This window comes from Labrus bergylta, chromosome 6 (genome assembly GCF_963930695.1).
Source record: "Labrus bergylta chromosome 6, fLabBer1.1, whole genome shotgun sequence".
In the NCBI taxonomy this organism is placed as follows: Eukaryota; Metazoa; Chordata; class Actinopteri; order Labriformes; family Labridae; genus Labrus; species Labrus bergylta.
Window position 1 is genome coordinate 31,952,012 of NC_089200.1, and position 20,122 is coordinate 31,972,133.

The window sequence follows — 20,122 nt, forward strand, 5'->3', positions numbered from 1 at the left end:
CTCCTTCAGGCCTCAGGTACACATCGCTCACCTTTACATCGCTCTCCTTCGGGCCTCAGGTACACATCGCTCACCTTTACATCGCTCTCCTTCAGGCCTCAGGTACACATCGCTCACCTTTACATCGCTCTCCTTCAGGCCTCAGGTACACATCGCTCTCCTTCAGGACTAACGTCATGCGATGTACATCAGGCTCCTGAATGACGGCTCTATTGATTTATTGGTAACCTTTAATAACATTACTCATGACCTGTTTATCATGTTTATAAATATCTAAGTGCTGCCAGACTAAGACAAGACCAAGATCATAATTATCAGTGAAAAATCATCTTGTGTGCTGATAGTTTAGGGCTTGTGCTCTTTTCTATCCAGGTTGGGGGGGGAGGGTTCAGTGGCGGGGGCTGAGGCAGAGGACTCAAAGGTTACAGGGTCTATGTATGTTGTCAATGAATGTGGGTGTGCATGATGTGTGATATGTGCTCGGGCAGGTTGGGAGGAAACTACTGGGTTATGGAGGGTTGCTGGGGTCATCTTTGCTCAGTCATAGATTAGATGTAAGGGGGGTGTTGACTGCTTGTTGTGCCTCCATGATGGTTTTCCTGAGGGCAGGGTGCTTCCTGGTAGATGATAGATACTTGAAGACTATTGTTTGGTGTTTTTGTGTTCAATGGTTTGTACCCCAGATCTGGACTGGATGTAGTGGTTGTTGAGAGTGGGCCAGTTTCAGTGCTTTGTTTCATATGAGCTGCAGGTCGGAGATGGTGATCCAGACTGGGACCGGATGAGTATTCAAATAGGACTTTTGATAACTGTGCAGGGGGATATGTCCCTCACTTAGACTCAAACACCGGGACGTTTGCGGCCGTAAGCGGGGGGGATAAAAATCAAAAGAACTGAAGTTTTTTTGTTCTTTTAGAGAGAGGCGTTTTCCTTCTGATCCCAGTAATGACGAGGAAAATCAGCCGCTCAGTGGAGGTCTGCAGTCTGTCCAGCCTGAGACAAGACAGAGTCAAAATGCTTTCGATTCCGAGACCTCCAAAAAGTGGTCTAGAGTGGTCTACTTGTCTTGAAAACAATATTCATTTTTAACCCTCCAGCCTTCAGCATTATTTATTTATTTCTGACCGGTCGTCCATCATTTGTTTTGGCGTTCAAGTGATGTGGTGTGTGTGTGTGCGTCTGTGCCGTCATTCATCGATGCTTTTTTTACAAGGCTGAAGGTCCTAACAAGATAAAGAATGTGTGCAACATAAACGTGAACATACTGAGGCGTTTTTCAATAAGTTTATTTTACAAAATCTGTCGTTACAAGTAAGAAGAGAAAAACATGAATGAAAAGAAAAGATAATGATGAGTGATCGGAACAGGATGTTAAATCTCCGGCTCCAGTCAGCGCTCCACCTAAATGTTTAGAGAAGAAGAAGAAGAGAAGGTAGGGTTTGTGTTTGAAGCAGAGACACAGCATGAGGTGAACATAGACCCACCAACACATGGATCCACCAACACATGGACCCACCAACACATGGACCCACCAACACATGGACCCACCAACACATGGACCCACCAACACATGGACCCACCAACACATGGACCCACCAACACATGGACCCACCAACACATGGACCCACCAACACATGGACCCACCAACACATGGACCCACCAACACATGGATCCACTAACACATGGATCCACTAACACATGGATCCACTAACACATGGATCCACTAACACATGGACCCACTAACACATGGACCCACTAACACATGGACCCACTAACACATGGACCCACTAACACATGGACCCACTAACACATGGACCCACTAACACATGGACCCACTAACACATGGACCCACTAACACATGGACCCACTAACACATGGACCCACTAACACATGGACCGGGGTCTTACCAGCTCAAGTGACTGAAAAATAAAACGTTACTAAACGAGACTTTAGATGTACGGCAGTCAGAAGTATCTATATGCTCAAAACTTGATCCAAAGGCAACTGGACCTGGATGAAGATCTTAAAGATCTGAAACGTCTTTGACTAAGTCCAGTTAGCTTTGGATCAAGCTTTGAATTGACCTGGTCGACTGAGAACCTTCACAGAGATCTATAAACTCAACATCACGGTTTGATTTCCAACGTTATGACCGCTGTGAGCTCACCTGTGATGTCACTGCACCAGTCTGTACGTGATGTACCTGCCGGCTGTTTCACTAGGCCTGATGATCTTCACTACCTGAAAGGGTTATAAAAAAAGAAAAAGAAAGAAGCTAAATGAAATGTTGGACTCTGATGAAAGATGCTGACGTTACTTTCTGAGACTGAAATGGAGGAAGGACAGCACCAAGGTCGAGTCTGTTACCCACTGTCGGATCAAAATAAACCACAAAATAATCCCTTAAAAATAAAATCATTAAAAAATAATCCTGCTTTTAAAAAACTGAGATTTGATAATGTTGCCGTATCCCCCTGTGACAGGAATGGGCAAAGTGGTAAAGATACTGGATGTCTGGATGTCTAATAAAGAGCTTCATGTGACCGCTTTAACTCACACACCCTCCACATGATGACATGTACATTCGTTAAAACAATCAGCGCTACCTGTCCTCTTTTCAAGCCGAAGTAGCGAGCCACAGGGTCTCCAGCCTGGATCCTCGGTAACTGACTTTCCTTTAATTTACTGAGAGGTGAAGATGTTGAGGAAGCGTAACGTGAAGTGTGAGGTCACACACAGACACAGAACACAGGTCAAAGGTCACAGGTGTAACTCCACTGTTCGTGGAGCTTATTAGAAACATGCAGAGGCTTTTCAGGTCGGGTACAATCAGTTTAAGCTGAGCGTACTTTACTTCCTGTGTGCTTTTATTTTGAAATAAAGTCAGGCCCTTCCTGTAGAGTGAGGTTAGGACAGGAAGTGAAGCACAGAAACAGGAAATGGTTAGGTATCCCAAACTGAGGTCAAACAGCTCAAAGGAACGCTAACAAAGGTCAATGTGTGATGTCATAAGGTCAATGTGTGATGTCATAAGGTCAATGTGTGATGTCATAAGGTGGATATTACTTTGGACTGGTCAGCTGAGCTGTCTGAGAGTTTGTTAAAGTGAAATGAGACATTCAAAGATGCAGCAGTGTTCTTCTTTTACATCACTGAGACTACAGGGAGACACTGAGGACCACTATCTACGGTGAGCCTGAAGGGACAAAATAACATGAGATTAATCAAGATTAACTAGTTAATGCTGACAGTCCTGATTCTTATCCTCCATGTCTCATTGTTGGTGCTCTGCGTTGTCTGCAGGGTAAAAACAGATCATTAAATCTGACAAACAGCAGAAGAAGAGCGCCGTGTGTAAGGATACTATCTCGCCAGCAGCTCCGTCACTTCCTCTTTCGTCATGACGATGTGCTCTGGAACAAGCTGCAGGATGAACAATCCGATCAGAACAGCGTTGATGATATCACATGATTTTAAACACAGTGTTGATTTTACCTCGTGCTCTGTGATGTTGATCAGCAGCTCCTGCTGGAGAAACTGCTCCAGGATGTACTTGGGCGCCATGTCCACGAGAGACTGTAAGGACACTCTTACATTATCATATCGCTATGAGCATCATTTAACGAGGTGTTATGAAGACGAGTACGGCGTGTCACATGTTAAGACGTCTGCAGAGGAGGAGCTCACCTGTTTGGCCGATGGCGTCATGCCCATCTGAACCACGATGATGGCTCGTGTGATGTTCTCCTCCTGCATCCTCTGACAGTACATCTTAATCGTCTTGATCCCCACCTTCGGCTCCTCTGACGGGACAATGACATCACACATCTGAGTTAGTCACTGACGTCACCGCCAAACATGAACGAGGCTACGCAAAGACAGCTCCGCTCGTCGTTTGGACACGCTTGACCTACCAGGAAAGAAAACAAACATCTGGTCCGTGGGGTCGTCGTTGTGCGCCACCAACACGGTCAGGTCTGTGCGTCTGGGGCGACCTTCGCTGGGCTTGTCCCCGAACTGACTCTTGAATTCGTCCAGAGTCTGGTCCAACTCGTCCTGGGTCACCAGGTAGCCTCTGTCATGGCACAGCTGAGGGGAAACAAAGAGTGTAACGTTACAAACCATCATGTTTAAAGGAGCGGATGATGAGGTGTTAAAATGTCAGAATGAAAGACAAGAGGATTTTAACATTCAGCAGGCAGAGGATTTACATGTCACAGTCAAGTCAGAGGATAAACAACGAAAACCCAGGACGTCAGAGTGTCCTGTATTTTACAGAGGATAACGCTGACATGGACTGAACTGGATGGATCTCCATTCACCAGGTCCATGTTCTTCTGGTCCTTCATATAACTCGATTCTCCTTTCTTGTTTTTGGTTTGGAGACAAAGGACCTGTTCTTTTGTTTTGGACCACAGATGAGTTACAGGTTTACCCCACAGCTCAGCACAGTGACTGATAGAAGGACAGATTCATGACAAACACAACACTTAAACAATCCAGTAGATATTTACATTTTGTAATAAACAGCTTGAGACTTTTCTGATGTATTATTTCTTTAAGAGGATTATACTTGATATATAATTATTAACTAAACGAACTGAACGTCTCTGTTGTGGTGCTAAGTAGCTCGTCAAACAAACTGGTCTCTCATTAAATCCACTTTATTGTTTTAGATGTTTGACTGCTGCTGCTTCAGGTTGAGGCTACATGCTAAGCTAACAGACGAAAGAATCATTGAACTCACCTGCATGATGGTTTTACGAATCTTCCACAGCCTGTATGTCTCCTCTTCATCATCCATGTCGTCTCAGATATTTTAATTGACCTTAAATTTAATCTAAGATTTGCTTTATTTACCGATTCTTCGCTCGACTGTAAACAGCACAGCGACGCAGAGCGACACACGTTTCAATGTAGCGTCGCAGGCTGATGACGTCGTCAAAAAACGGATAAGTCTTTTTCATAGCATTGGGCTGTGTGGGCATCCACGTTAATTCTGTTAATGACCTGTAGAGGGCAGCAGTACGCATAGGCTAGAAGAAGAAGAAGACGAAGGCGAAGACGTAACAACAAAAACAGTCTGCAGCTGGGATGTGAATGTTGATCTGGATCAAGGTGGCCTCCTTAATAACAAACATGAGGCCGTTAGTCGTCATCCTGACTCTGGGAGCTGTGGCGAGCTGTGGGGTGCTGGCGATGGTACTGTACACTGTCTTATCCTCTACGGTAACGTAAACATTCACGGTAACGTAAACATTCACGGTAACGTAAACATTCATGGTATCGTTTACCTGGACGGTACATGGAGGAGGTGTGTGGGGGCTCCTGTGATTTCTTGTGAACGGCTGGTTTAATAATATTTGTTGTTCCTCTGGCGCAGTCCTCGTTTAGGCTGTTTGCGAAAATGTGGACAAACCTGCTGATCACTCTGAGGCTGCATGTCAGTGTGCACGGAGTTACTGTTCCTTAAAGGCTTAATATGTGATTTTTCATACTCATGTATAAAAGTTGTTTAATTGAGGGACTAGAGAAAAGAAGAATAACATACTGTACTCACTGCTTAACTGTGTTTCTAGATCACGCTCATTTCAGGTAAATTTACATGCAGTGTGAAGATACGAGCATAATAAAGATTGCTAGCATTAGCATGCTAACACAACAATGCAGCGCGAGTTGTTTTGGTTTCATGCTGGTGCTCAAGGGCGACATCTGCTGGATCAAAAAATCACATATAAAGCCTTTAATTCTGAAGCTACATGTCTCTCAGTCAGGTGGTGCACAGAGTCATTGTTGTTATAAAAGCTACATGTCTATTACTCCGCTTTTCTGAAAGTAGAAAGTCACTGACTGATGTTTCTGCTCCTCCTCATCAGCTGATTGGCTTATCAGACAAGAACAGATCCTCTTGTCACGTGTTGTCCTCCACCCAGTGGGGAAGTGGGAATACTCTGAAAGTTTCTTAAGAACCCGTCCAGGAGAAACAGCCTCTCTTCTAAACACTGACAGTCCTCCTTGTCTTGTTTTGTGTGACGACGTGCTTTAGCTGAATCTTTATCTGCAGTCGTGTACTCTGTACAGTCTGGTGAAGAACTTCTCACACATACTGAACAGAACAGGCTACGTCACTGCGGACCAATCACAATCAGGCTCAGTCAGCAACCGATAGGTAACACACGTTACTAACTTACAGCACAACAGTGTTGCTAAGCAACCACAATGCTATTCTGTGAGAATATTACACTCCTCTGTAGATTCAGTCAGTGTATTAACCAATCAGAGACAGAGGAGGGCGGGTCATCCCTTCACCATCCTGCAGCATGATACTTAATATTATCAGGAGATGAAGAAGTGTTTCTACTGTGTGGAGACTGAACAATAAGTGCTTAAACTGTGTTTATACCTGTGTGCACCTGCACCTCAGCCCTACACCTTCTGTCTTTCTTCTGTAAACACACTGTTGGTTCACTCTCACTTCACACATGTTGTTGGATGTCATTTCTTTCTCTCTGTGTTCTTCACACCAGAATAGAAAGGTAGCGCCTGTTAGAAACTTGTCGTGTTTGAGGTTTAGTCGTCCGTTCTGGGTTCAGTTTATCTTTATTATTTCTGCTGTACGTCGTAAGGAAAGGAATTCACCTTTATTCAAATGTATAAAAGTTTATGACTCTGGAATGATTCGACTTGTTGATCCAGAAGACGGATATTCAGAAAGTTTCCCATTTTAGATCGCTGAGTGGGAAAACCCTCGTTTACAAGGACATGGAGTTGTTACAGAATCAAAGCGACAGACAAAGGTTACTCAAATCAACAAACGATGTAAGTAAATACTGGAGTTTCAGAAAACGCCAAAAAATTCACTAAAATAATGAAGCCAGCTCGGAGAGTTTGTTAATAAATACAATGACACACATTGATGTAGAACAGAGACAAACAGAGGTGAGGAGGGTTACTATGTGGTGTCTCAAATGTCCAACAGGTCAAAGGTCACTTCAGGGACGTCAGGTGGTAGTAGTGTCTGATCACCTCGCTGTAGGTCGGGGGAGCTCCGTCTACTCGAGAGTCCAGCTTCTGCTGCCGGGACAAAGACCTCCTGAGGTCTTCTGAGAGCTTCAAGAATAAGAAGATGTCGATGCATATCACAACTTTTAGTGAGAGAGGACCGCCTAACCTTTTTTTGTACAACATGATGACGAGTATCTTCGAGGTCACAGAGGGGTTAAGAGTGGTTTATAAAGCCGAGCGTTCAGGGGAGCAGAACTCATCTTCTCTGAGTGTTGACCAATAACCACCTCTGTTGTTCAGTGAGTCTTTTCATTTGGTAAAGTGATGTTGGAGGGTCATGAGCAGTGACAGAGTTCAGTCAGAGATTAGGTCAATGATTTGTAATCTCTTGAAACAACGTCTCTCTTGTTCAGAGTGAGATCTCTCCTCGGCTCAGACGGAGACTCAGGAGGTTTTATGTGCTGCTGATTTTGCTGACGTAAGGTTTTTGTTTCATTCAGGTATTTATTCCCCTTACGTAAGATGTTGATTTCTTCAGACTGTTGCCCTTTCCCCTGCCACATGGCGCCCCCCTCCCTCCCCCCTTTGCTTTTATAAGGCGTCCACTCTCCTGACGTGCTGTGGACTGCAGGACGGTGTGGCGGTCTGATGTGGAATTGTTAGTCAGCAGAAGAGATTGGACCTATTGGAGGAGTGCAGTCTATCACATGGGTTAATGATCACCCCGCTCCCTTTATATGAGGACTCTGAGACCCGGGCTCTGACTCAGTACTGACACTGTGGTCGGACTGTGAGGGGACGGAGCTTCAAACCAATCAGCTGCTTACTGATTTGATCACTTTCTGCCTTCAGAGGAGCTCGCTGAGGGGCAGTCATGCGCCTGATAGGCTCCGCTGTGCTTTTCTCTGTCCTGCTGCAGACGATGGTAAGAAAGAAAAACAAGCAGAGGCTCTGACTTTGTTGGATGTGGCTGAACTGAATCAGTCATGTGTGATAGGAAACGGGTCGAGTTTCCGTTTATTTGATGTGTTTTAAAGTGTTTCTTATGCAACATGCCGAGGTGAGGTAACAGTATTTAGGCCGATGTGTTTGAACATAGCTTTAATTTTATTTAATAAAGGTGCACTCAGCAGTGTTGGTAGAGAAATGTGAACGTTGAAGAAGTGTACAGATTCTTGAAACAGCAGTGAAACTGTTACTCTCCTGGTCGGTTTTTAGCTCCAAACATTGTTCCAGGGATCCATTTTTTCCTTTGAATATTTTTTGAGTATTTAGTTAAGAAAATATAACAAAGAATTGTTTCACTTCTCCAGCTTTCAAATGTCACTACCAGATCTCCAGAGTGTTTCTTTAAGTTGGGTAAACGTGCGTCAGAAGTTGAGCTCCTGTCACTAGAGATGGGACAGATCGATCGGATGTCGGTGTTGGTACTGATGGCTCCGATCGAGAAAGATGATCTTTAGACATTATCGTCTCGCTCAGCCTCTCTTCGAAGTGGAACCCTATGTGATCAACTCTTACACTTCAGTTAAAAAATATATATATATTTGAAAAAACCTCCTATCCCCTTTCACTATCCACTTTACCTTAACCCCAGGGAAAACATCATGAGGTTAAAGAAAGATGTTAGGAGAATTCATAAAGGACTTAGGGAAAGGTGATCTCATTGCTCTGACTATCTGTCCACATTTCCACTATGCCACGTAATTAAATGTGACGGGCCGACGGAGGTTAATGACGTAGGTCTGCCGTGGTGAAACTACAATGTTCTGAAAATGGACTACAAAAAACGCATCTAAAAAACTTCTTACAGGTGAAATAATCCTTATTAACACAAGGTTGGAATTCAAATAAAAGTAATATAGACTACCAGGCTACAAGTAAGAAAAGTGAAACTATCAACTTCCTGTCCACTCAGAAATCAACATCAAAATAAATATGATTGTATGAAATGAATTGTTACATTTATGGAAGATATAGCCTACACATAATATTTTAAACAAATGTACAACTGCACAAAGCATTCTTAAGTGAATGCAATATGTTGAATAAAACATCATCTGTATAAAAATGTCTCTTATCTTTTATCTCTTACATGATCTGTGTCACTTTACGATCATCGTTAATGTTCCTGAACGGTCGGATGGGCGAATGTTAAATGTTGAGGCCGCAAGGAATTGTGGGGCGGTATATCTCATCTCCTTTGGTAAAGGATGGTCCAGTGTATCCTATGCTAAAGGAGGTTATAAAGGACCCACCTTTCCTTAACTTTTAGAGAATTCGAACGGCTCTTATCATGGCCGCCACTTAAATGCTTCTGGGGTTAAGGTAAAGTGGATAGTGAAAGGAGATAGGAGGGACAATTCGAACGCACCCCTGATCTGATGAACTTTTCTTCAAAACTCTGGCCCTTTCCGAATAGTCACAGTTCAGTATGCAGTACTTTTCAGTAGGGAGTTTCAGTGTACTGAACTCTCGTGGTCATTTTTCATATCTGCCTACTGTGTGCGCCTACTGACTAGTAGGTACTAACAGTATACAGCACGGATAGTATGTACTGCCTACTGCCAGATTGAGTAGGTACTTGGCAATTTGGATACAGCCTCTGGCTCTCTGGTGTCTCTCATCACCATACAACTCAACACTGCCCCTAGTGGTTAAACTTATATTGCAGACTGGTAGCAGGATACCCGAGGTCCTGCACTCAGGTGGTTAAAAGCCAGGATTCCCTGCTGGCCACGACGTCATCTTTTGTTATTGTTTTGATTGAGAGCCCACTGGTGGTGAATCTACATACTGCATCTTTAACATAAAACAACAGAAACATGATTCATCATGGGGTGGAAATCAGGATTATTTATTTATCCAATCAGAAGTGAGAAAGTGAGTCTGTGCCTCTCTACCATCCCTAATGTCTTTTTCTCCACCCTGTGTTCCCACAGTCTGCTCCGACAGAGACCGCCTCTTCTATTTACGACTTCTCTGCCACAGACATCGACGGCAACGTGGTCTCCCTGGAGAAATACAGGTACGTCTATTTATGACACAGAATCTGCCTTCATATAAAAACCTCAAGGTGCTGTCGCTTTAAGATTCTGTGTTTTTTTTGTCTCTTTGTTTTATTTTCAGGGGAAATGTTGTCATCATCACCAACGTCGCCTCCAAATGAGGAAAAACCCCGGTGAACTACTCTCAGTTTGCGGAAATGCACGCCAAGTACGCTGAGAGAGGTTTACGCATCCTCGCCTTCCCTTCCAACCAGTTTGGGAACCAGGTACGGAGCACAGCGACCTGAAAGACTCAGACTTTTTTAAACTAAAGGCCCGTTTCCACCAGGCGGTCCGGCTTGGTTCAGTCCGCCAATAAATTCAACAAAGAAGAAGAACACGACACAGTTAACAAATATTAATGATTCTTAGGAAGGTCTGCATCTCCGAGGTCAACCATGGGGCAGAGCTACATGTTGACAGAAGTCATAAAAAAATCAAACATCCTCTGAATTACTTTCTTGGAATTCACAAGGTATTTAAACATGCCGTGTTTTATGTTCGTCCTTTATTACAGCTGTCATACAGGAAGTGACGATTCTTTCGACCAATCAGTGGGCAGCAGAGTGTCTAGCTCCACCCCTTTAGGGTCGGGATTGCTTATTTTGGTACCATTCCAAACCTGAGATATGTGTACCGTACTGAACTGAACCGCGTGGTGGAACCCGGGCTTTAAGAGACAGATTAGTTTAAACTAGGACTGGGCAACGATTAAAAGTTTTAATCGCGTTAATCGCATGAGTTCCTGTGATTAATCACGATTAATCGTATTGTTATACGCAAAATCCAATAATGAATTAAAAAGTAGTGTATAGCGCACTTTTATTGTAAATGTACTTCTCAACTTAAACAATGTAATCAAAGCAAATAAATACAAAACTAAAGCTTATTGCATTGGTTGCAGTCTGGACGCAGAGTGGTGTGGGTCTCCTCTCTGACTGCAGCTGGGTCTGCTGCGCGAGCCTACACTGACAGCCTGTGAGTGCCTTTGGAAGGGGGAGGGGCTCACGGCAGCACCCGCTGCTCGTTGAGGACAGTAACTGCAGAGCAATACGTGCTTTCACGTCAGTTTCTTACACCAAAAAAGTCTCCAATAACACCAGAAAAAGTTGCCAAGGGAGTTTGGAAAGTCGCCAGATTTAGCAAGAAAGTCGGCAAGTTGGCAACACTGTTTCCTCTTTCCTGTGAGCGCCGCAGCAGACATGCGCAGCAGTAAGCAACATACGAGGCTCGCTCACGATGGAATTTTACAAAATAAAAGCCAGTGAGCAACAGACTTACAATAAGAAAATAAATAATAAAAACTGCGTTAATGCGAGATAAAATAATTGTCGGCGATAATTAATTAATGAGTTAACGCGAAAATAACGCGTTAACGTGCCCAGTCCTAGTTTTAACTGATTAAGATGGACATCTTTTTTATCCAACTTTTGTTTTAGCAGCAGATTTTTAGTAGTTAGACTTTAAGACTAGGGATGAACATCGGGCCTCATTCAGTACAAACTCAAACTAAGGTTCTCAAACTGTGACCATGACATCTCTCACTTTGTTTTCCTCTGCAGGAGCCCGGCACTGAGGCTCAGATTAAGCAGTTTGCCGGATCCTACAACGCTCACTTCGACATGTTCAGTAAGATCGACGTGAACGGAGCCGGCGCTCATCCTCTGTGGAAGTGGCTAAAAGAGCAGCCCAACGGGAGAGGCTTCATGGGGAAGTAAGTGCAGGACGAGTGAACATCTGAACTGTAGGGCCAACAGTCCGAGATTCATGAACTAACATGTGTTCTTTCTCTTCATTCCTGCAGTAGCATCAAGTGGAATTTCACCAAGGTAAATATTTCTCTTTATCTGTGGGTTAGAGTTCAGAACGCTGACATTAAAGGTGACATATCCTCCTCCTCTTCAGTTTAAATAAGTCTCAGAGCTCCTCTAAACATGTGTGTGAAGTTTCTTGTTCTAAATCCACTCTGATCCTGTATTTGATCATGTCTATAAACCCCTCTATTTCAGCCCTGCTCAGAACAGGCTGTTTCTGTGTCTGTACCTTTAAATATGTAAATGAGCTGTGTCTGACCACGCCCCCTCTCTGGAAGGACTTGTGTGTCTCGGTCTTTCTCGCTCCATGTCCTATTGTTTATGGTGAGAAGGCAGACTCACAGGGCAGAACAAACACCTAGCTGTGGGAGTGTCACCCACCTGGGGGAAGGGCTACTGCCCTTTGTGATGTCATGAAGGGAAAATCTCCAAACGGCCTGTTTGAGCACACATTTTCTGAAAAGTGGAGCAGGCAGAAGACAGAGAGGATGGACTTTTCTCATCATTGGGGGGTTTGTAGACGGACTAGAGACACATATTAGAGTTAGAGGAACATGGGGAAGTGGATTCTGCAGAACATGTGACCTTTAACATCGTCTCTGTAGGATTTACAGAATGCTAAGCAGAGGCTCTTGTTCTACAAGAAGTGTGTGAAAGCTTTTGTTTTTGTGCTTAATTCTGAAAGTAAAACAACATATTTGTTCATAATGTTTTAATTTGTTCCTCTAGTTTTTGATCAACAGAGAGGGTCAGGTGGTGAAGAGATATGGACCCCTGGATGATCCAAGTGTAAGTCTCACAGGATGTGTTCATGTAGCTGTGACACCACATGTGTGTAATGTTCTGCAGCTGATCTCTTCTACTGTCGCTTCCTCTCCAGGTGGTTGAGAAGGATCTTCCCCGATATTTAGACGTCTAACAGCTGATTGAAGACTCACCTCCTGATACTCCATCGTCCTGTTATCTCCTTTCTCTGCCTCTCCGAGTACCAGCAGACCAAGCTTGTTTTCCAACCCCAGATCAGTGACGGTCTGTTCATAAACCCGCATGGCGGACTGAGCAGACCTGATGAAAATGGCGTGCAAACCTCCTGGGAGGATACTCAAGCTTGCGTCTGTTTGGTTCTCTGGAGAAAAGGAGGAAGGATCCATTAAAGTGTCTTGTAGGAGATTTAAGTGTGGGGTAATGTTTCTTAATAAAATGCACTGAGGTTTAGTTCTGTGCTTTTGTCTGTTTTATTTAGTTATCATCATTTTTCAGGGTGTGCATGAATAGATGTTTAGTCCTGAGATATTGATCATTCTGCATCATGGTGACGAGAGATGATCCATTCCTGTGCTCTCCAAGAATGAAAGTGTGTTTGAGTGTCAGAAAACGATGGAGCACGGGAGCCTAAAAGTCACATATCCTCCTCCTCTTCAACCAGTTTAAATAGGTCTCAGAGCTCAAAACATGTTTGTGAAGTTTCTTGTTCTAAATGCACTCTGATCCTGTATTTGATCATGTCTATAAACCCCTCTATTTCAGTCCTGCTCAGAACAGGCTGTTCCTGTGTCTGTACCTTTAAATATGTAAATGAGCTGTGTCTGGTTATAGAGTACCTGAACTCTGGAGACAGACAGTCCTGAATGTCAGTAAGACAGAGGAGAAGGTGTTTGACCCCAGGGGGGGTCGGGCCTGTGGTCACTATCAAACAGGTCACCTCCTATAAATATCTGGGTGTTTTTATTGACCATGCAGTGACCTCACACATTTCTAAAATCAAAATGAGTGACATTTCCAAGTTTAGGCTCTCCCTTTAAAGGAGCAGTGTGTAAGTGACATCTAGTAGTTAAAATGGGTACTGCAGTGTTTATCCAGCTCTGCATGGATCTGTAAACCTTTCTGTGTTCTAACCTCTCTCCATTTTTCAAAAGCATCTCCAATATTGATCCTAGTTTGAGCACGTTTCTGCTCGTGGAGCTTATTAGAAACATGCAGAGGCTTTTTAGGTCGGGTACAATCACTTCTATCTGAACCACTTCTCTTGCCCACTTCCATCGCTGCAACACCTGTTGGTTTGACCTCATAACTGCTCTCATATCTGACAAACCGAGGGGTGAGCATGTTTCCTTTAATGATATAGTTAACCATGAAACACAGCATATTATAGAACATGAATTAAATATCATATAATAAATCATGTAGTTTATCCTCACCTGTTTGTGCGTCCTCAGGTTCTGGCTCTGCAGCAGCTGGAAAGTTTGACACTTCAGTTATCGCCCTGAATGACATCACCACATGAATATGACCACAACATGTCACACATGCAGGGGCATGTCCAGAGGGGTGGCATGGGCCCCCCCTTGAAATCTGGTTGTCCACCCCAAAGCTAAATTATTAGCTATTTTCCTGGAGAGTTTTTCTTTTGTCTCTTTTTTTGCCCTTTATTGTTCTTGCCTGCCCCCCTGCCACATCCTCTGCTGTAGGATTATGAGCCATACTGCTTCTCTTTGGACAATTAACCCCCTCAAGACCAGCTCCTGGGTTTGTTGTGTTGCACTTGGGTCCGGCCATTAGTGGCATCTTAACAGTATTACTCATAACCGAGAAAAATACAATGGCTAAGGAGAATCCAATGTTACGCTAATGTTGCCTGTAAAGGACCCAGAAGTCTGTTGAAGTGTCTATTTTTATTTGAAATGTATTTTTTTGTGATAAAAGGTTTGTGATAACTTCCTGTTAGTTACATCAAAAAGACGGATGCTCTTATTTTGAAAGGATAATGACAGGAAGTGAAGATAAAGGGAACGTCTAGGGACACAGTGAAAACTGCTTGCATGCGGGTTCAAAACGATAATTACTACGGTGACTTACTTTGATTAAAGAGGACATATTATCCTCCTTGTCCACTTTTTCAAACAGTCCCCTGTGGTCTAAATGAAACATCTGTGCTGTGCTTTGTTCAAAATATAACATGAATCAAGCACCAGAGGAGGTTTGTGGCCCTGTATAAATAGTATACATCACTCCTCTGTAGAGATAATAAAATGGCTGACCTGCTCTAAAGTTTTGCTCTAGACTGGGGGTGGAGTCAATGGAGATACCAGGGGAGGGGAGGGGATTTTCTTTTTTTACCAGAATCCCACTGTGATGTCATAAGGAGAGCACATTTGAAACAGAGCATTTCGACTTACAGCATACAGACCACAAACAAAGGACTGGATGGGTTTATTTCACATTTTGTGGGTCAGTAGACACTCAGGTTACCCTAATATATGATCAAAAACACAGTACAAGTTTTCATAATATGTCCCCTTTAAGTACCCCGCTGTTTGAGGCACGAGGTTTGTTTTGATTTTGTTTTTGATAAGGAGTTACTTAATAAGTGCATTTTGTAGCAGAGAGTAGTGGCTGTAAATACAAACTGTTGGTTTAAGTTCAGCAGGACAACATTAGTACGAAGTGTGGCTTCATCTAGTGACTGAAACACATCACTGCAGCTTTACAATATTATCAAAAGACATGAAGACATCTTTCTCTTTAACAAACACGAGTAGTGTTTCAGACGAAACCTCTCGTAGTTCTCTTGATTTAATCCTAAAATCTAAAAAAGGACAGTGGAGTAAATATGGAAATAAAAAGGCCTATGATCTATGCCCTACTACAAATAACCATGAAACCAAACATGCTGTTAATGTAGATATTAAAACGTTTAACTCTATACAAACCTTTCATGTAAATACTGTTCAACTCCACCTCATGTACATTAACCCGTCTGTCACATCATAAAAAATGTTTTATTATCATGTTGATCTCTGATGTTGCACTACTCACCACTGCACTATTGTCTCGTTTATTTTAGTACATTTATACATCACTGCTAACCTGCTGTTAATGTGACAACAAAGAGCAGGGATCATCAGCGTATAAAGAAATCTCATCACATCTACGTGCTTTGTTCTTTCTTATAAGTCGTAGGTGTTTCATATAAAAGACACAGATGATCAAGAGGATTTATTTAGACTCTAAACATTATAAATAATGATGCATTATTGAAGGTCAGGGGTTTGTAACAACATCCATCAGAACACAACAGAAGCTTCAGTTCAGTCCTTCTGTGGTGATGAATACATGTTATGAATCACATGAGCAACATTTCAATGTAAATATTTTCTTATCTTATTGTAGTTCTGATGGGTCTCTTTTGTGAACCATCTTGATCGACTGGTTGATTGTCCGGCTGCTCGGTGGTGAGGTGGTTAGCTCTACTTTCTCACAGCAACAAAGTTCTCCACTCTCACAAAGATCAATAAAAACAAGCACTTTGGCTCCAACACCTGTGATTGACGCCCAGTGCAGGGTGTATCCCCGTCTCTCGCCCAACTGCAGCCCACCCCAACCCTGATCCTCCCCCCCAACCCTGACCCTCCCCCCCTTTTTCCTCTCTTATCAGCAGATTAAATGACACATTTATCAAAGACCAGTGGCAGTTCTAGACCACTTTTACTGAGGGGGCCAAACTGGGGCCAGTTGTTTTGTCAGAGGGGAACATTAAACCCAGGTGAAAATAAACAAAGATGATCGCTTTAAAAATATATATATTATGCCAAATAATAGCACACGTCATCAAATACCATGATTTATATTTGTTTCTGTAACAGAATTTAATACTAGATTGTGAGTCCGGTTGTTGAGTCAAATACTAGGGGGGATCTTCCTTTTGGAGGGGTGGCCACAGGGGGGACCAAGCCCATTGTTACAGGGACACTGGCCCCTGTTGGCACCTGCCTAGAACCACCCATGACACAGAGAGCCAGTCCAGCTGAAGCTGCCAGTAGTTCCAGTCCAGCGTAGAGGCCAGGTCTTCCTCGACTCTCTGTTCCTGGTCTCCCTGTTGGTCTCTGAGTTTCAGGCTCATGAGAAGCTGCTGTGAAGGAAAACAGATATTTACTACAACATTAAACTGTGAACAAGCAGATGTCAGGAAGAATGAATCTGAGAGAAGATCAAACTACCACATAAAAGAATGAAATGTCAGCTGAAACTTCTTGATGATCAGTCGGTCCTGATCCAGACCCTGGTTTTTAATAAACTACTGAGATCTACTGTGTCTACTTACCGGTCATATTAAGGCTGCATTCACCACGACTAGCATCGTACTTCATCTTCATGTCACACACGTATTGCCCCGAGTCTTCAGTCCTTAACGAGGACACGTGCAGTCTGAGTCGTCCTTCTTTGAGGACGTCTTTGTCACAGTGGACTCGTCCTGCAAAATGTTTGTGCTCAGGCGCTGGGACCTCGACTCCTCCCATCAGTTCAAAGAGTCTGGAGACTTTGTGATCAGTGACCATCAAACATAACATACAAAGAGAGTGAAGTGAGCGGCCATCTTGGGGTGTGAAGGACCACTCCAGCATGATGCTCTGGTTCTCCTCTGCTTGATAGAAGCTCTGAGTCACGTTCACTTCAAATGTTCCTGCTGAGGAGACACAGAGGGAGAGAGAGGAACATGAAGTCTTTGTCTCTGCAGTCTGAGGGCGCGGTCACACTGGCCATCCGTACCGTGCTGTACCCAAGCACGATTGCCCCCCCGCAGCACCATTCCCCCGCGGGCCGTGCCGGTCAGCGGTCACACTACACAGGACTATCCGTGCCTAAGCACGATTACCTCTTGTACATAACGTCTTAATACAACACATGCACGCTTTATGCTATTATGAAGCGTGCTCAGTTTACAAACAGGCAGACGAGAGAGAGAGAGAGAGAGAGTGAAAAAGAGACGAGCAGTCGAGTCTGCACATCAGAGAACAACACAGAGCATGACAGCTACTTTACTGACTTTACAGCTTATTTTAAGCCATTTTAATCAGACACAGCCATAAATAAATTAAAAAATAAAATAGACGCGCAGCGAGTCTGTGCGGACGCCCGCACATCAGAGAACAACACAGAGAACATGACAGCTACTTTGTGTCTTATATTGTGTCATTTAGTCAGATACAGACATGAAACTCTGGATTTCTCCATAATGAAGACTGTCAGTGTTGTTTACCCGCGTGCTTGTGCTCGTGCATGAAGTGTACCGTGCTGAAGCACACCTCTCCGAAGTGTGCCAAAGCCAAGGAAGTGTACCGTGCCTGAGCACGATATGGAGCGGTCACACTGGCCAAACGAACTGGACATGAAGCGTGCTTGGGCACAGTACGGATGGCCAGTGTGACCGCACCCTGAGAGAGGGTTTAGTCTCCTCTCTGTGAGGACATTTAAGTGAAGGTGTGAACTAACCACAGACACAGCAGGTCAGCATGAGGAGCAGCAGGATCCTGCACATCATCTTCTTCTTGTGAGAGGACACAGAGCTGAAGAGACACAAACACAAGGTCAAAGTTCAGTTATCTCAGGTGAGCAGAGACCCCGAATTGTCTTTTTTGTTTAGGAAGGTTCCTAACTGAGTGAAATGAAGCATTTAAGTGGCGGCCATGATAAGAGCCGTTTGAATTCTCTAAAAGCAAAAGGAAAGGTAGGTCAATGCTTCCTTTGTAACCTCCTTTAGGATACACTGGACCATCAAGACCACCAAAGGAGATGAGATATGATGCCCCACAATTCCTTTCATTGCAGATCATGTAAGGGACATTTTTATACAGATGATGTTTTATTCAACATATTTTGTTTAATGTTTATGTTTAATTCACTTAAGAATGCTTTGTGCAGTTGTACATTTGTATAAAACATTATGTGTAGGCTATATCTTCCATAAATGTAACAATTCATTTCATACAATCATATTTATTTTGATGTTGATTTCTGAGTGGACAGGAAGTTGATAGTTTCACTTTTCTTACTTGTAGCCTGGTAGTCTATATTACTTTTATTTGAATTCCAACCTTGTGTTAATAAGGATTATTTCACCTGTAAGAAGTTTTTTAGATGCGTTTTTTGTAGTCCATTTTCAGAACATTGTAGTTTCACCACGGCAGACCTACGTCATTAACCTCCGTCGGCCCGTCACATTTAATTACGTGGCATAGTGGAAATGTGGACAGATAGTCAGAGCAATGAGATCACCTTTCCCTAAGTCCTTTATGAATTCTCCTAACATCTTTCTTTAACCTCATGATGTTTTCCCTGGGGTTAAGGTAAAGTGGATAGTGAAAGGGGATAGGAGGGACAATTCAGATGAACCCCTACAGTCTGTCTGCGGTCACTGTTTAATCAGACAAGGTGACACATCTTCAACTACCACCAACAGTTTGCTGGTCAGTTAGTTGAAAATGATCGTGAGATGGATTTGTCTTCGGAGAACTTTATTTCCCCTGCAGAATTTATTATGTCGACTGGAAATATGTGTGTGTGTGTGTGGGGTTTTCTGTAACAATTAAATAAAGGACATGAATTGTGAAATATTTCCTCCAACGCTGCGACCTTACTCCACCATTACAATCAATAGGAAGACTTTGTTCTTTGTGAGAGAAATACTTGATATGTTTCTGAAGGTGTGAAGCCACAACTCGCTGCCTCACAGACAACTTGAGGTGAGGCAGCGAGTTGTGGCTTCGCACCTCTCATTGGGTTGTGCCTCACCTCAGATTGTTCAATCCCAATTCAATTCAATTACATTTATTTTGTATAGCGTCAACTCATAACAAGTGTTATCTCAAGACACTTCACAAAAAGCAGGTAAAATACCTTACTCTTTGTCTGTTAACATTACAAAAGAGCAGGTAAAAAGACCTTACTCTTTGTTATGTTACAAAAAGCAGGTAAAAGACCTTACTTATTACTGTGTGTGTCCCACCCTTTTGGTTTCTTACTGTTTGTCACCAATGTAATGTTTGTAGACACCCTCGTCCTGCCTCACCATGCAAGGTGAGGCCGTGACAAGTTGTGGGTTCGCATATTTCCAGAGCCGGCCGAATGATTTTTTGGAATCGTACAGAAATAACATTTCTAACACAGATCAGTAGAAAATATACATATATTTATTTTATTGAATCGTTATTTGTTTTTTACTTTTGATGATGACGTCTCTGCGTTGACATCATCTTTCTCTCTATAGATCATAAATAACATAGTTAGACACTTTATGTTTCAAAAACATTTGTCACAAACCGGGGTCATTCTATGAACACGTGACATAACGGGAGAAACTCAGGATAATTATTATTCCAAAACTCAGATCTGCACATTTTAAATCAGTTTGACTAATTTTTATTGGAAACAGAAAACTGTTCTGATTAGATAAAAAACTGTCCAACAACCATCCTCGTT

The 20,122-nt window shown here is 43.1% G+C and overlaps 3 protein-coding genes across 5 annotated transcripts; 1 reads left to right on the forward strand and 2 right to left on the reverse strand.

Moving 5' to 3' along the window:
- Positions 1-1,269: 1,269 nt before the first annotated feature.
- polr2eb (RNA polymerase II, I and III subunit E, b) lies at positions 1,270-4,942 on the reverse strand. Its single transcript, XM_020652576.3, has 8 exons — positions 4,748-4,942; positions 3,915-4,089; positions 3,688-3,803; positions 3,496-3,576; positions 3,365-3,423; positions 2,607-2,685; positions 2,168-2,241; positions 1,270-1,401 (listed from the first exon to the last, which is right to left on the reverse strand). Exons 1-7 carry the CDS (start codon positions 4,802-4,804, stop codon positions 2,176-2,178), a joined length of 633 nt encoding a protein of 210 aa, XP_020508232.1. The 5' UTR covers positions 4,805-4,942; the 3' UTR covers positions 1,270-1,401; positions 2,168-2,175.
- Positions 4,943-5,045: 103 nt separating this feature from the next.
- On the forward strand, positions 5,046-13,081 carry gpx4a (glutathione peroxidase 4a). 3 transcript variants are annotated; one of them, XM_065956221.1, is made up of 7 exons: positions 5,046-5,202; positions 9,948-10,033; positions 10,135-10,279; positions 11,615-11,766; positions 11,857-11,881; positions 12,596-12,655; positions 12,747-13,081. In XM_065956221.1, exons 1-7 carry the CDS (start codon positions 5,101-5,103, stop codon positions 12,783-12,785), a joined length of 609 nt encoding a protein of 202 aa, XP_065812293.1. In that variant the 5' UTR covers positions 5,046-5,100; the 3' UTR covers positions 12,786-13,081. The 3 variants fall into 3 exon arrangements, with proteins under 3 accessions (XP_065812293.1, XP_065812292.1, XP_065812294.1); XM_065956220.1 differs by having other exon boundaries at positions 5,069-5,229; XM_065956222.1 differs by lacking the exon at positions 5,046-5,202 and adding an exon at positions 7,683-7,930.
- A 3,209-nt stretch (positions 13,082-16,290) lies between these two features.
- Positions 16,291-19,750, reverse strand: LOC136179498 (uncharacterized). Its single transcript, XM_065956355.1, has 4 exons — positions 19,713-19,750; positions 18,137-18,210; positions 16,968-17,330; positions 16,291-16,775 (listed from the first exon to the last, which is right to left on the reverse strand). Exons 1-4 carry the CDS (start codon positions 19,748-19,750, stop codon positions 16,519-16,521), a joined length of 732 nt encoding a protein of 243 aa, XP_065812427.1. The 3' UTR covers positions 16,291-16,518.
- Between the last annotated feature and the right edge of the window lie 372 nt (positions 19,751-20,122).